The 14756-nt window shown below is 40.2% G+C and overlaps 1 protein-coding gene across 3 annotated transcripts in view; it reads right to left on the bottom strand.

Moving 5' to 3' along the window:
• The window catches only part of slc44a2 (solute carrier family 44 member 2 (CTL2 blood group)), a 90999-nt gene that overhangs the window by 36797 nt on the left and 39446 nt on the right, over positions 1–14756 (bottom strand). For all 3 annotated transcript variants that reach the window (XM_063036105.1, XM_063036103.1, XM_063036104.1), the window contains exons 3-12: positions 13788–13861; positions 8522–8606; positions 7981–8065; positions 7052–7168; positions 6359–6419; positions 5419–5542; positions 3933–4016; positions 3607–3719; positions 2982–3113; positions 934–1033 (exon numbers count right to left, since the gene is read on the bottom strand). In XM_063036105.1, coding sequence (XP_062892175.1) covers positions 934–1033; positions 2982–3113; positions 3607–3719; positions 3933–4016; positions 5419–5542; positions 6359–6419; positions 7052–7168; positions 7981–8065; positions 8522–8606; positions 13788–13861 — 975 coding nt within the window. The remainder of the gene's footprint in view (positions 1–933; positions 1034–2981; positions 3114–3606; positions 3720–3932; positions 4017–5418; positions 5543–6358; positions 6420–7051; positions 7169–7980; positions 8066–8521; positions 8607–13787; positions 13862–14756) is intronic.

The raw sequence follows: 14756 nt of genomic DNA, 5'->3' as shown, positions 1-14756 counted from the left end.
TGAATGCCGTTTGCTTACTTTTATTGTTTACACGATATGTGATTTTTCCACCCCCTCTGCGCATTCAGTGTTTGTTAATCTTTCTTTTAAATGGGCTCTTTAGGGTTTCTTGTTTTGTGGCTACCTGTAAGGAGATGAATCTAAAGGTTGTATAATTTACACATACTTTGATGATAAATGTTCTTTGAACTAATATAGTTTTATAGAACTGTATTATCATTGGTAGTGCTCCGATTTGTTCTGTTTCATTGAAACACATAATTTGTTGCTCAGTTAAATTGTAGTGTGTCATTTTACAATATACCTTTTTAACTATTTCCATGAAACTTCAGCTTATCAGTGCAGCTGCTTAATTGGGTCAAAATATACTGGTTCCAATGTGTCCCAATTAACCACAATCCACTGTATTTCAGGTTAATAACTTTATAGCTGAAAAAAAAGAGATTAAAGACCAAGTAAGATCAAACAAGCAGAACAGGTGCGGGCATGGTTTCCCTCCAGAGAGGCTGCCTGACGTCTTTGACATCCTCCAGCACTTTGTTTACTGTAGTAGGAAGCGAGAATATTTAGGATAGAAAGGCAGATATTGTTTTTGATGCATTTACCTGGGGAGATCTCTTCAAAAGAAGTGACATGCTGGTAGTAATAGAGGAATGGAGAAGGTATCATAGGAGTTAAAGTCCCTGCCACTAACCACCCCTGTACCTCTACCTGTTTAGTCTCCACAACCTGCTTTAACACTCTGCCATGCTCCACTCCATCTCCAGGGAAGTTTGAGTAATCAACATTAACAAAATAAACATGACAAAGTCATCTACTTCTTTAAACGAATCAGGAAACCCCAATTACTTTAACCGCTCTGTGATTTCTTCATTCCACACAAAATCCACTCTCCACTTCCAAAACCCACCTTCTCCATAATTACAATCTTACCTGCTTGCTTCCTTGATCAAGGCGATTGCAACAGCAATTCTTTTCCGTAAGAATATTAACATGAGAATGATGATAATTTCAACGATGATCAGAATGATCACTGCAACAGAAAAAAGGGAGCAGTAAATGCCTAACTCAAAACTGAAAGATATAGTTCAGAAATACAAACACTGGTTTTAATAGTTTCTCATCCAGAAAAAGCACTTTGATGCACACAAGCCTCCTCTGTTTAACAATGTTCACTGTAATTTTCATTTCCAAACAATATTCCTGTTTGATGGAGAGCAGATTGAAGCCTGCCTTTCAAGGGAGGCTGCAAAAAGCACTATTTCCCAGATATAAGAAAAAGGCAGCTGACATTTGCAATTCAATTACACTAAATATTTGTTAATGAAAATTAAATTTTGGTGAATCTGAACTAACTGAAATGCTTACAAGTTATGAGACTAAATCTGTAAGTTAGGAAATTAAAGTCAGCTGATTTTTTTTTAAATGAAGAAAATACTGAGGGCGAGCCATCCACAATCCCCAGGACAAATCAAGACACACTTGAACCATACAATGGAAATAATTTATCCCATTACTTTACTACAATACTTCTAGATTTAAAATTAAAATATTATTAAAACTGGCAGAGAAATAACAAAGATATTGAAAAAAAATCTTATGCACACCATCAGCAACCAATCCACGAACAGATTTACAGAGCAGGTGCCACATTTGTAAATTTTTTTTTTGTAAGAAAAGCTTTGCATAGTGACTAGTGTGACTCCTCCAACATCCTGTCAATCTACAGGCAGAAACAGCAAAACAACATCCCTATCCAAATGGCATTAGCATGAATGGGTACCTGATGGTGACAAGCTGAAAGACCTCTTCCTATGCTTTCTGCTCTCTGAGCAACAATGGCCTTATTGGACTCAGATGACTCCAGTGGGCAGGCCACATCATTTGACGGTCCAACAGTAGACTTTAGAAATAGGCACTCTATTCCAAGTCCCACCACAGCAACAGAATGCCAGATGAACAAAAAAAAATCTTAACCAAATCATTTCAGCCATGACTGTTCAAAGTTAAGAAGAACCATTTGGGATAGGTTTGTAAACCTGGAATCTATGATACACAGAAGCCCCACGTGAATGGCAGGAGGACACCATCTAAGCTACTCACTCTTCGCATATAGCAAGCAACTTCTACCACCCATATGCAATTTGTGAGTCCTCAGGCCAAGTCAAAATCCATGGAATCGGTGTGAAAGATAATCAGCCTCTTTTCTCAAGGACCTCCAATTAACTCAGTGCATATTTCCACATAAGTTACACAGCTGAGGCAAGAAACCATTGATCTCAGGAAATAAGGCTATGCTTCTCATTACGGTTTCTTCAAACGTTGTTCAATCAGAATTGTTTAAAGCCTAAAGCACATAACGTTCTCTCAAAATATCATAATCAACACCAAACTCTGGACCATGGGAGTCAACACCTCCCTCTGCAACTGGATACTTGACTTCCTGACTGACAATTAATCAATGAGGATAGACAGCAATACCTCTGCCACGATAATTGTAAACACTGCTACTCAACAAGGTTGTGCACTCAGTTCCCCATTCTATTCCTTATGCATTCATGGAGGTGGATAGATTCTGTTCCAACTCCATTTACAAGTTTGCAGATGATAGCGGGTCAAAGTTTCTCTGTAGCTTTTACATTTTATTCTGTATTGTTATTGTTTTACCTTGTGTTATGACTCGATTTGTATGAACAGTATGCAAGATGAGCTTTTCACTGCATTTTGTACATGTAATGATAATAATAAACCAATAATCATAACCTCCAACTATTTCTGTCCTAAGTTATGTTCACAGCATTGTTCCTGAGAACCGTTCAGCATCACTGAAGTCCGGCTAAAGAGCAATGCATTAACATCAAGCTGATATAATCTCCAAACTCTCAAAACTCCCTGTGGAGTGGGAATGTTGAGAAGGTGGAATCACAGTCAGATATACAGTAATTGAAACCAGCAATGTGGTCCAATGCACTACTACTCACTGAATGCCAGCCATGTCTGCCGTAGGTGTAGGTACACACGTAGGTCAGTCTGAAAACCCAGGTCTTTGATGGTGACATCAGAACCTTGAATGCCTTTCAAACTTGTATATTCCATGTAACAATGATAAATCCCTACAAGAGGAAAATTATTAATTGATGTACCAGATCCAAATATTTGAGAAATTAGTTTGTTTTCCTGTTACCAGCTTCCAGTTCCCCACTAATTCTTGCTTGTGGTCAGTTTCTTAAAACAGTTTCCACAAATTCCAAAATACATATATATACACTAAGAGCAATTGGGCAATCTGAAAGGAGAAAACACAGCCAAATCTCACCAATGTCCCAAGTCAGTATTTCCTTGCTAAGTTTCATTTTCTTAGGCCAGGCAGGGTATGAGGCCAAATTCAGAGGTTAAACAGATAACACAGTCTGGTCTCTAGACTCAGGTATTGCACTGTGGTCCATACCTATTCCCCCGGTTCACACATCCCACAACAAGCCCACTATTCTAGCCCCCAGCTCATGTTTCTTTAAATGCCTGCTAATAGTCACTTAAAAATTTGCTCCCTGGTGACCTTTGAAGGAGAGTGGCAACTTTGACCTCAGGTCCGAACTGGTAACATACCATAGCCGAGAGCAGCAATGACCAGCAGAATGGATAGCCACACCATTACTGTGGCAAGGAAGCGTAGCAACACAACGTAGATTAGACTAATTACCAGTGCGATGACCAGACCACTGTGGAAAAAAATAGCATTAAATCAGTCAACAACAACTAAAACATTACACAGAACAGATGCATCACAGGAACCCAATAGAACACAAAGCCACCTATGGAGATACTAGGACAGATGACTAAAAGCTCAGTTAAAGAGGGTGTGAAAGGAGCTAGAGTGGCTGGAAAAGGAGCTGGAGAGGCTGAATAGGAACAAGGAGGAGTTAATTACTTACATCAAAATCCAGTACCAAGATTTGGTGTAATCTTCAAATATCTTCATCGCCACCTCTCTGGCTTCAAGAATACGATTTACTCCCCTTTTAAAGAAAGATCGTGCATACCAATATTAAAATGACAACACAAACATACGGACCATGGGAAAGTGGACAAACCAAGCAATGTGGGGTTGAGGTCCTTGAAGAAGCAGGAAAGTGTCCTAAGGAAATGATGCTGATGCTGAGGGTGAGGAGAGCTTTTGTCCAGCCTAGGAATTCCTGAAGATATCAAGTGGCAAAACAAAAGTCTATCTGTTGGGAACTCTTCGTACCAGGGAAACAAAACACGTAACTCTAAGACCACTGGATCAGTGGATAAAACATCCCTACATGATTTATGGGCAAAATTAGCTGCCCACTTAATGATAATCAATGTCAACATCATCTGTATGCAAGGCAGGGGATGCCATTCACACTCTTTTCCTACACCAAGTATCACAACATGTTGGACAATGGCTTTTGTGTGTGGATGCTGATTCAGAGACAATTCAAGTTCCAGTAATGAACTTTTTCCCCCCTCTTTCTCTGCCATGTTTACACACTTGGGGCAGTTTTAAACAAGCTATTTTGAGAAATGACACCTAATGACAAGTAAACTGATACTTTGAATAAGGTAGGTCATTGTGATGTATGCAGGCATTAAGCAGTCCTCCAAGGAGAGCTATAGGGCAAAGAGACTGTGTTACCCTGCACCAAAAGAACTAACTTAACCTTCATTGCCCTGTGGGCAATTATTTGCTCAAACAAGAACATTGCTTGATTGATCATCAATGGAAAGGACAGCAAAGAAATTCCTTCTGGTAACTCAAAACATCTCTATTGTCATAATGCAATGCCAGACTATATTAAGTGCTTAATTCTAAGAATAGATTTTGAACCCTCAATCTTCTGACTCAGACTGAAGACTGCTATGACAAAGCAACGAACATCTGACTTGAAACCACAGAATTAAACATGTGCCTAACCCATGGTCTATGTGACATAGGAGAGATCAATACTGACACTAATAAATTTACTACTGCAGAAAGGTGCCCATCTTCACAAGTGGGAGAGTCACAAACAAGTGGATATCATTACAAAATAAAAAGGTTAATCATTTAAAACTGAGGCACACACTGCAGAAATTTCTTTTTCCTCAGCCCGTAATGAATCTCTAGAATTCTCTGCCCTTCTGGAGGTAGTGGAGGCCAGATCATTAGACATGTTTGAAGTGTAGATAGATAAGTATTTGAAGGTTGGTGAATTAAAGATGATGGGGTACAGGTGTAGAAGAGGAGTTGAGGCCAGCATAGATTAGTTACGATCATACGGATCATACTGAATGGCAGATTTTGAGATCTGATGGCCTTCTCCTGCTCTTATTTTCTTGTGTTCTCTCACCCTGATATTAACATTCTCCCGGAACCATAGAAGTTACATCAGAATATGAAGAAAGTTTACGAACTTAGCTCCTTCCAGTAGCTGCGTGGCATTCACAGTTCCTCCATCGGCAAGATTAAAATTAGTCTGGTTGTTGATCATAATCACACCTTTACTGGTTTCTAGGGCAGGGAAGCATCTCCCGATAACTGCACAGAACAAGAGGTTAAAGTAAGGGTTGGAAGATTAGAAATCCTGCTGATCGAAGTTCCAGTGATGAAGTTTTAAGGATATTGGGGAAGTAAGAAATGATTCTTGGACTCTTGTAAATAACAGGTTAAAATTGCATACAAACTCCTGTTTATTCTGCTCTGAGTGATCCGCCTGAGGGTGGTTTCAGACTAACGACCTTGCAGATGTCTCCTATGGGGATTGGGTTCTGCTTATCAGTCGCACACATCCTGCCTTAGGTTTCGCATGAATTGAGCTAAGTACCCTCGTTTGTTTAGAGAAAGGGAGGAATCACTGACAAGGGCAGGAATGAACATTTGTCTGTCATTAAGTCAGGGCCTAGCAAAGGGAATAACTGACAAGGACTGGACAGTACATCCATCTGTAATTAAAACCTTGATTTTGTGGACCCTCTTATCTAAGTAATTAAGTTTTGCTCCAACAGACTTGGTGGGAATAACAGTTGAATTAAGTGCTCTTTGACTTTCGAGTTCTATAAATTGTAACGTGTCTGCACGTTAGACAAAGGTCCGATACGAGCCCCTGGGGGAGAGGAACTCGCTCTGTGCCTCTCACCAGCGGAGCTCAAACAAATAATCTGGTGAAAAGGATAAAGAACTGTTTCTGGTGAGGTTATTGGTCCGGCAAATTTAAATTTACACCAACAGTTGCATTAAGAATCAACCCAATCCAATCTATGCTCTTGTTTTGGTTTTCGTGATTGGTTTAAAAGAAATTTAAAGAAATTCAAGGCAAGTTCTTGCAGCTGCAGAATCAAACTTCTAAATACTTACAAGGCTTGCTGGGAGTTAGGAAGGTAGGACAATCTTGATCTCGTAATACTTCTGCAGGTGACTGAAAGGCAAAGAGTGACCAGAGGTTTAATATGTTGACTAACAAGCTTGTATTATGCACATTGTACTTTCCTTCTGTGAGACATATTGTTAAATTGAAAACTGAAGCTCTACATCCACTCTGACTAGAAAACATACATAAATCCACAGCATAAGTGTGGACCTTGACGAAGTGGAGGAAGTCTAGGTGGACCAACCACACCTGCTAGAGGGCTATTGTAAAGCATCCTGACTCCTGAATGATCATCTACCCCAAGCAGATCAGCACATTGGGGGTTCCATCTGAGACAAAACCATTAGCTATGGACAAATCAAATCAGCCAAAATCCTAACCCAAACTCTATCCAATAGGTACAGATAATCAGAGCACTGCCATACTTCATCATTCTGTAACTGCTGTCACTGACTACCCAGGTTTATAGGAAAAAAACTGGCCTCTTAGGAAACCATCTGAGACAGTACAAAGCAGGGACTCATTCAAGGGAGAGTTCAGAATCACCTGCGGCAGCAAGAATAGCAATCCAGATAAAGTCAGTAACTTTCAGGATAGTTTGTGGTGGTCGATCTATTTTACCATTTTAGAAACAAAAAAGAAACCTCATAAAAAGGACGTGTTAAAATAGTTCAACTCACTTTGCTGGAATCATTAAAGCCTGGTTTACAGTACTGGATGTAATTACGCCACTTCTCTCGGGAACGGGAAACAGTGAGGTAGCTTTCAAAACTTTCTGGGCATTTTTTAACACAAGTCTGCAAAAATAAAAAACAAAGGCAATAAGATGAGCCAAGTACAGGTAATATTCCAGACACTTTGCAAATAAGTTTGTAGCATCAACATACAGTGGTTCTGTACTTGGTACAAACATCAGAACTCGTCAAATACAGATCTTCAGTATGACTTGTTTTTGGGCCCAGAGAGAATGCAAAAACTGATATATTCAAATTTAGAATACTGACCTTTGCTAATTTTTAACAGACTTACAAGAGCTTCTGCAGATGCTAGAGATCTTGAGCAATACACACAAAATGCTGGAGGAACAAAGCCGGTCAGGCCATATCTATAGAGGGAAATGAACAGTCGACGTTTTGGGCTGAAACCAGTGTTTTGTGTGTGTTGCTCTAATTTTAATGATTGTGTTTCTGCACAATCAATATAATATTGAATGATACAAGTAATATTGTGCAAGTATACACTATATAAAACACTGCTTGATATTAATCAGATACATGGATCAGGGAACAGGAAGCTGACCATCTAGAAATACCTATTAGCACAAATAATAAATACACAGCTTGGATGACTTTGACTATGGATTCACATTGGAAATAGTCTGCAGTATAATGGGTAGATACAAGTTAAAATTCCCTCCAACAAACATTCCTAGGTTAAGTACAAAGAAAAAAAGCTGTTTCTATAATTCCCACCAAACTTTCTAGGGTTGGGTGAAGTTTCATGTTGGCAACCCAATGTAATTGAATAATATCTGTAAAAATGTTTAATCCTTTAATTATAAGGCAGTGACAATTTGCTACTTCCACCTAGAAAGCAGCAATTTTCTCACCTGTGTTGTTGGGCACTGTAATTTCAACAGTGACAGAGGGCTGGCACACTTGAGAATGTTGAAGTAAAACAAAAATGGTTTATGTCTGGGGAAAAAAAAACAGGAAAGAAAAGTGAACTAAATCAAGGTTGTAATGTCAGTGTTAAACAGCATTGGCAGCGGACCATCAGTCAACATTCTGAAAACTGACATTCGATTATTAACAGCTCAACTGCTCAATGTGCTCCTGCCCCAGCTCACCTACATGCTGCTCACAATGTTTTGCACACCCACACACTTCATTTTATAAAGCATTCCCTTTTCTTTCTTCACTACGGTGCGGCACCAGCCACGTTAATTGCTGAGCTGCCTTGTCCATGCAATCATCCTCTCTCCAATAACTGACAGTGATTGCCAACAAGGTATTTGAATTGCAAACATCTCCCTGCTATAAAATTAGCATGGGGTACAGGGCCGTCTCGGCTTATAGTTTTAAATTGCTGAGCGTGAGCTCCAGCTGCGACTGCCTAGTTGTATATCCAGCAAAATGAAGAGGACTCACTCATTCCTACTTCCAATTTGACCACAGAACTCCCCCCGACTGTCCGTCGGATAGATCACCTTCCGAGGGTCTCCATGTGTCCAGGCTAATTAAAAAATAACATACTTTCATCAATAATCATCATATACTGATATCAGTACATCAGAACAACTTTGCTTTATTATCTATAAAAGGACAACTGTCCACAGGGGAAAATACACAAGCACAGTGAACAATCTATGAAAACTCTCCTCTAGCATTAACCAAACATAGCCCTCAAAGATCACAACCAAATTAACTTCACCCCCAAATGTACTCTATACTTCATGCATAAACAAGAATACATCCTGCATGGATCTATCCCCAATATAAATATGAGCAACATCCTTAAAATAATGCAACACACACAAATCTATAGGAAGAGGTACAGTCGACGTTTCGAGCAGGGACCCTTCGTCAGGACTAACTGAAAGAAGAGACAGTAAGAGATTTGGAAGTGGGAGGGAGAGGGGGAGATCCAAAATGATAGGAGAAGACAGGAGGGGAGAGGTGGATCTAAGAGCTGGAAAGTTGATTGGCAAAAGGGATACCAGGCTGGAGAAGGGAGAGGATCATAGGATGCGAAGCCTGGGGAGAAAGAGAAGTGGGGAGGGAAGCCCAGAGGGTGGCGAGCAGGCAAGGAGTTACAGTGAGAAGGACAGAGGGAGAAAAAAGAGAGAGAAATTAAGGGGGGAAAATAAAAATATATATTTAAAAATATATATTAAATAAATAAATAAGGGATGGGGTGTGAAGGGGAGGAGGAGCATAAACCAAGTTAGAGAAGTCAATGTTCATGCCATCAGGTTGGAGGCTACCCAGACGGAATACAAGGTGTTGTTCCTTCAACCTGAGCGTGGCTTCATCTTTACAGTAGAGGAGGCTGTGGATAGACATATCAAAATGGGAATGGGACGTGGAATTAAAGTGTGTGGCCACTGGGAGATCATAATGCAATCAGCTTTTCTAAATTACATTTCCCTCCCAAAAGTAAAGCTGGTCAGCAGTTAACAAAAAATGGACACAGCATAATTGCACCACTACAGAAAGGTTTTACAGACTTAACTGCTCTGCAAACTTGGAAGCCGATGACAGGAAATGCATACAAGCACAAGGCTAAAAGAATATATAATACATCAAATGCAGCAATAAACATAATGAAAAAAGGAAAAGGGTCAGAAAGGATATACCACTTGTATTTCAGCACTCTTTTTACACAAACTGGACTCTTTTTACACAAACAAGGGCTCTATAAACTGGGTACTCACTACATACATTGCAAGAATGCTATTTCAGCTCAGTAAGAGATTAGGTTGAAGGCTAAGTCACAATATTCAGTACTTTCCAACTCTCAGCAGTTGTACGAAAGAAGTTGTATTTGTTCCATCATTAGTAAGATCATGGTTAATCATGTGCAGTTTCTCTCTGAACCCTCCCACTTTCCTTATTGTAAATAAGATCATGGTTAATCTTGTGCTTGATCCCTTTTCTTATCTGGACATCTTGTCCACAATTCTCTTAGCATCTGTTAAAATTAGCTTTCACTTTTAGAACTCCAAACCCAATAGCACTAAAGCTACACCTAGGCATTAGAGTGCCCCAGTTCACTTTGCAGCTCATCGCATCGTTCCCAAAGGCAACTGGGCTGGGCAGTAACTGCTGCTCTTGTAAAAGTTGTGAAATACAGAACAGGAAGAAATAATTGGCAGGCCAGGAAACACATAATTGGTTGCGAAAATTATTTACTAGGTTGATTCCTGGGATAAGTGGATTGCCAAATAAAGATTAAGGAGTCAGGTTTATAATCATTTAAGTATAGAAAAAAAGAGAGTTTGAAACATAAAAGATTCTGAAGAGGGTTGACAAGGTGGATGCTGAAAGTATTTGCCCCCAGAACTAAAGCAGTTTCTGAATAATAATAAATTTAATTTCTGCCAAGGGATATGGAGATGGAGTAAACAAAGCAATATTGAGATTGCAATTGGATCAGCCAAAGCGTCACTGAATGACAAAGAAGTCTCAAAGGGCTTCTGGAAAAACTAGAAATGATTAGGAACAGCCACAATGGCTTCGTGCATAGAAAATTCTGACTAATTTGATTGAGTTGTTTTTTGGAAGTGGTACCTCAAAGGATTGATGAGAGCAGGACAGTAGATGCTGTTTACATAGACATTAGTAAGGCCTTTGACAAGTTCTTCAGAGAGGCTGCTCCAGAAGGTTAGAGCACATGTACTCTTAAAACTACTTAATTGGATCCAAATCTAGTTTGGCAAAAGGAGGCAGGTCGTACTGAAGGGATGCAAGTCTGTGACCTGTAGAGTGTTGCATGGATTGGTGCTCGGATCTTTGAGATATATATCAACAACTTGAATGTGGCTGTAGGAGTGTGACTGTAAATCAGTACATTTGTGAATGACATGAAAATTGGTTCTGTTCGAGATAGGCTCCATCAGCACTTAGACTGACTGCAGAGTTGGACAGAGCAATGGCAGAGAGTTTAAGATCGAAAAATGGGAGGTGCTGCATATTAGAAGTCAGATAAGAGTAGGACATCCACAGTAAATTGAAGGGCACTTGATAAAAGGAACAAGAGTACAAGCTACAGTTCTCTGAAAGTGACAACACAGTTGGATAAGGTGATGAAGAAGGCATATGGTATGCTTGTGCTATGGGGTGGAACATGTAAGAATTAGGAAATCATGCTGTACTTGCAGTAACATGTACAGTCTGAGTTGTCACATTGCAAGAAGGATGCATTCACACTGGAGAGGCCACAGAAGAGATTCTCTACAATATTCCCCAGATTGGAGGAGCTTACATTACAAGAGACTGGAGTCAGCGAGCATTTTCTCTTAAGGACAACTCGGTAGAAGTACATAAAATTATGACAGACACAAATAAGGTTAATAGTAAGAATTTGTTCCCTGCTGTAGAACTATCTAAAAATAAGGTGAGAGGGAGGAGGTTTAGAGGGAAAAGCTAATCACAGACTGGTTTATGGCCATCTAGAACACTCTGCCAAAGGAGGTGGTGGAGGCAGATACCTTATAACCCTTTAGGCATCTAGACAGGCACTTAATTAACTAAGGCACAAGGCGTCAATGGCATAATGCAAGAAAATGAGTTAGTAAGCGATAAAATGGTTAGCATGGGTGTGGTGGACTGTAGGGCCAACTTCTGCTCTGACTAATGCACACGATATGCTGGAGGAACTTCTGCCAGGCAGCATCTATGGAAAAAAAGTACAGTTGACATTTTGGGTTGAAACCCTTCTGCAGGACTGGAGAAAAAAAAAGCTGAGGAGTAGATTTGAAAGGTGGGGGAAGAGGCGAGAGAAACACCAAGCAACAGGTGAAACAGAGGGGGAGGGATGAAGCAAAGAGCTAGGAAGTTGATTGGTGAAAGAGACAGAAAGCCATGGAAGAAAGGAAAAGGGGGGCAGGGTGAGGAGCACCAGAGGGAGCTGATGGGCGGGCAAGGAGATAACATGAGAGAGGGATAAGGGGATGGGAAATGGTGAATGGGGCGGGGGGGGAGACATTACTGGAAATTTGAGAAATCGATGTTCATGCCATCAGGTTGGAGGCTATCCAAATGGAATATAAGGTGTTGTTCCTCCAACCTAAGTGTGACCTTATCCCGATCAACTTCCTAGCTCTTTACTTCATCTCTCCCCCTCCAAGTTTCACCTATCGCCTGGCATTTTTCTATCCTCTCTCCCCTCCCACAACCTTTCAAATCTACTCCTCAGCTTTTCTTCTCCAGTCCTGCCTAAGGGTTTCAACCTGAAACATCGACTGTACTTTTTCCCCCCATTGATACCGCCTGGCCTGTAGAGTTCCTCCAACATTTTGTGTGTGTTGCTCGGATTCCCAGCATCTGCAGATCATGCTTTGGGCTTGTGTTGCAGCCAGTGGCACGGGGAACATTTACTGGTAGAGAGAAGAATGAATTCAATTAAATACCAGCAAATTCTGGAAGCAAACATCACACCATCTGTAAAAAAGCTGAAGATGAAAAGAGAATGGCTTCTACAACAGGATAATGAACCTAAACACACCTCAAAAATCCACAATGGACTACCTCAAGAGGCTCAAGCTGAAGGTTTTGCCATGGCCCTCAGTCCCCTGACATAAACTTCATCGAGAATCCATGGACAGACCTCAAAAGAGCAGTACATGCAAGACGGCCCAAGAATCTCACAGAACTAGAAGCCTTTTGCAAGGAAGACTGGGCGAAAACCCCCAAACAAGAATTGAAAGACTCTTAGCTGGCTACAAAAAGCGTTTATAAGCTGTGACTCTTGCCAAAGGGGGCGTTACTAAATACTGCCATGCAGGGTGCCCAAACTTTTGCTTCGGGCCCTTTTCCTTTTTTGTTATTTTGAAACTGTAAAAGATGGAAATAAAAAAGTTTTCTTGCTTAAAATGTTAAAGGAATGTGTCATCTTTAACTTTATGACTTTTGGAAATCAGTTCATCTTTTACTCGCTTAGCTATTCTCAGTAACAGAAATTTTGACCAGGGTGCCCAAACTTTTGCATGCCACTGTATTATTTATTTATTTATTTATTTATTGTTTTGTATTTGCATAGTTTGTTGTCTTTTGCACACTGGTTGAATGCCGAAGTTGGTACAGTCTTTCATGGATTCTATAATGGATGTATTGAGTATTCCCGTAAGAAAATGAATCTTAGGGTTGTATTTAGTGACATACATGTACTTTGATAATAAATTTACTTTGAACTTTGAAAAAAATGCTAGAGGAACTCAGCAGGTCAGGCAGCATCTATGGAGAGGAATAATGAGTCAACGTTTCGGGCCGAGACCCTTCATCAGGACATTTGCGTCCTCTCCATAGTTTTTTTTAATGCTTTCTTTTTTGCTGATTTCAAAGGGATCTGCAAGTTCCCGAGCAGCAAGGGAAAATTAATTAAAATTGAAGTGACATCCAGGTGTTTGTGTTGACACCTTTACCTATCCCACTTAACCAGCTATATGATTTAGGGTTGTCAACGCTAAAGATTTGGAATAGGGCAATGGGGGTAAGGAAAGAGGGATGGGGAAGGATCCTTAGATTTGTTCAGTACTTTGTTGCACACCCCTGGGAGTCCATCCTCTGAATGTATTACCTTGCCTAGAAAGGCAAAAGAAAAATCAATGCGTAACAGTAAGCATGCACATTAAGGAGTAGTTCAATGGCACCACTTAGGACTCAAGACTTTCCACTCAGTCTCATTTTCACTTACCTACTATGCCCACAATGACGTACCCGATGATAGCCGCAATGAATATCAAGCAGCAGATAACATCGGTGCAGCTCCTGTAGATCGGAGATCAACAAAAGCTGTGTGAATAATCTAGTCATAATCTCATTCCATGCACACTTTGCCTCATACCCTGCGCCAGTCTCCATCTCTCCACTAATGGGAAGCAGCTTCATTTTACTGATCTTAGATTGTACTGGAGTCAGAGTTGAACCAATTTCTTTGGTTTACTTTTCAGATTGAGTAGTTGTCCAGTCAAATGCAAACATGCAAGAAATTCGAGCTGAAGTAAGGCATTCTACTCTTTGAGCCCATTCCACCATTCAAGGTTAACATGACCTTTGGCTCAATACTTCACTGCCCATAACCCTCGGCTCTCCCCCTAGTTTGCGTAATTTTAGCTTTATATATCTTTAATGACTTGGCAAACACAGATCTCCAGAGAAAGATTCCAAATATTTACAACTCTCATTTCAATCAGGTAGTTGACCCTTTATTACGAGATAACATTCCCAACTTCTAGACTCCTCCAAACAGGAAAAGATCCCAACAATATCGACTCTGCAAAGTCCCGACAGAATTTTATACATTTCAATAAAACCATTAGCTCATTCTGCTCAATCCTGCTGTATAAAGCTATCTCTTCATTCCAGGAATCAACCTTTGAAGCTTCATTTCATTCTCTTCAAATCAAATGCACAGCTTCCTTAAATAAAGGACCAAAACTGTACACAGTTCTTCAGATGTGCTCCTACTGAAACTCTAAGATTTCCTCTTGAAGTTCCATTCTGTGCTAAAGCTAAACATTTCATTTCTGTTTTTAATCACTACCTGCAGCTGCATGTTATATTTCTAAGTTTCCTAGCAGTTTCCTCCAGAGTCAAGTATTGAACCAGAAGTCCCCACAAAGGAGTGTGAGAACAGCTGAGAGGATCATAGGGGTCTCCCTAC

The sequence above is a fragment of the Mobula hypostoma genome, chromosome 29, assembly GCF_963921235.1.
Source record: "Mobula hypostoma chromosome 29, sMobHyp1.1, whole genome shotgun sequence".
Taxonomy (NCBI): domain Eukaryota; kingdom Metazoa; phylum Chordata; class Chondrichthyes; order Myliobatiformes; family Myliobatidae; genus Mobula; species Mobula hypostoma.
Note: the sequence above shows the minus strand (reverse complement) of the source record. Positions and strands in the feature narration are given on the sequence as shown.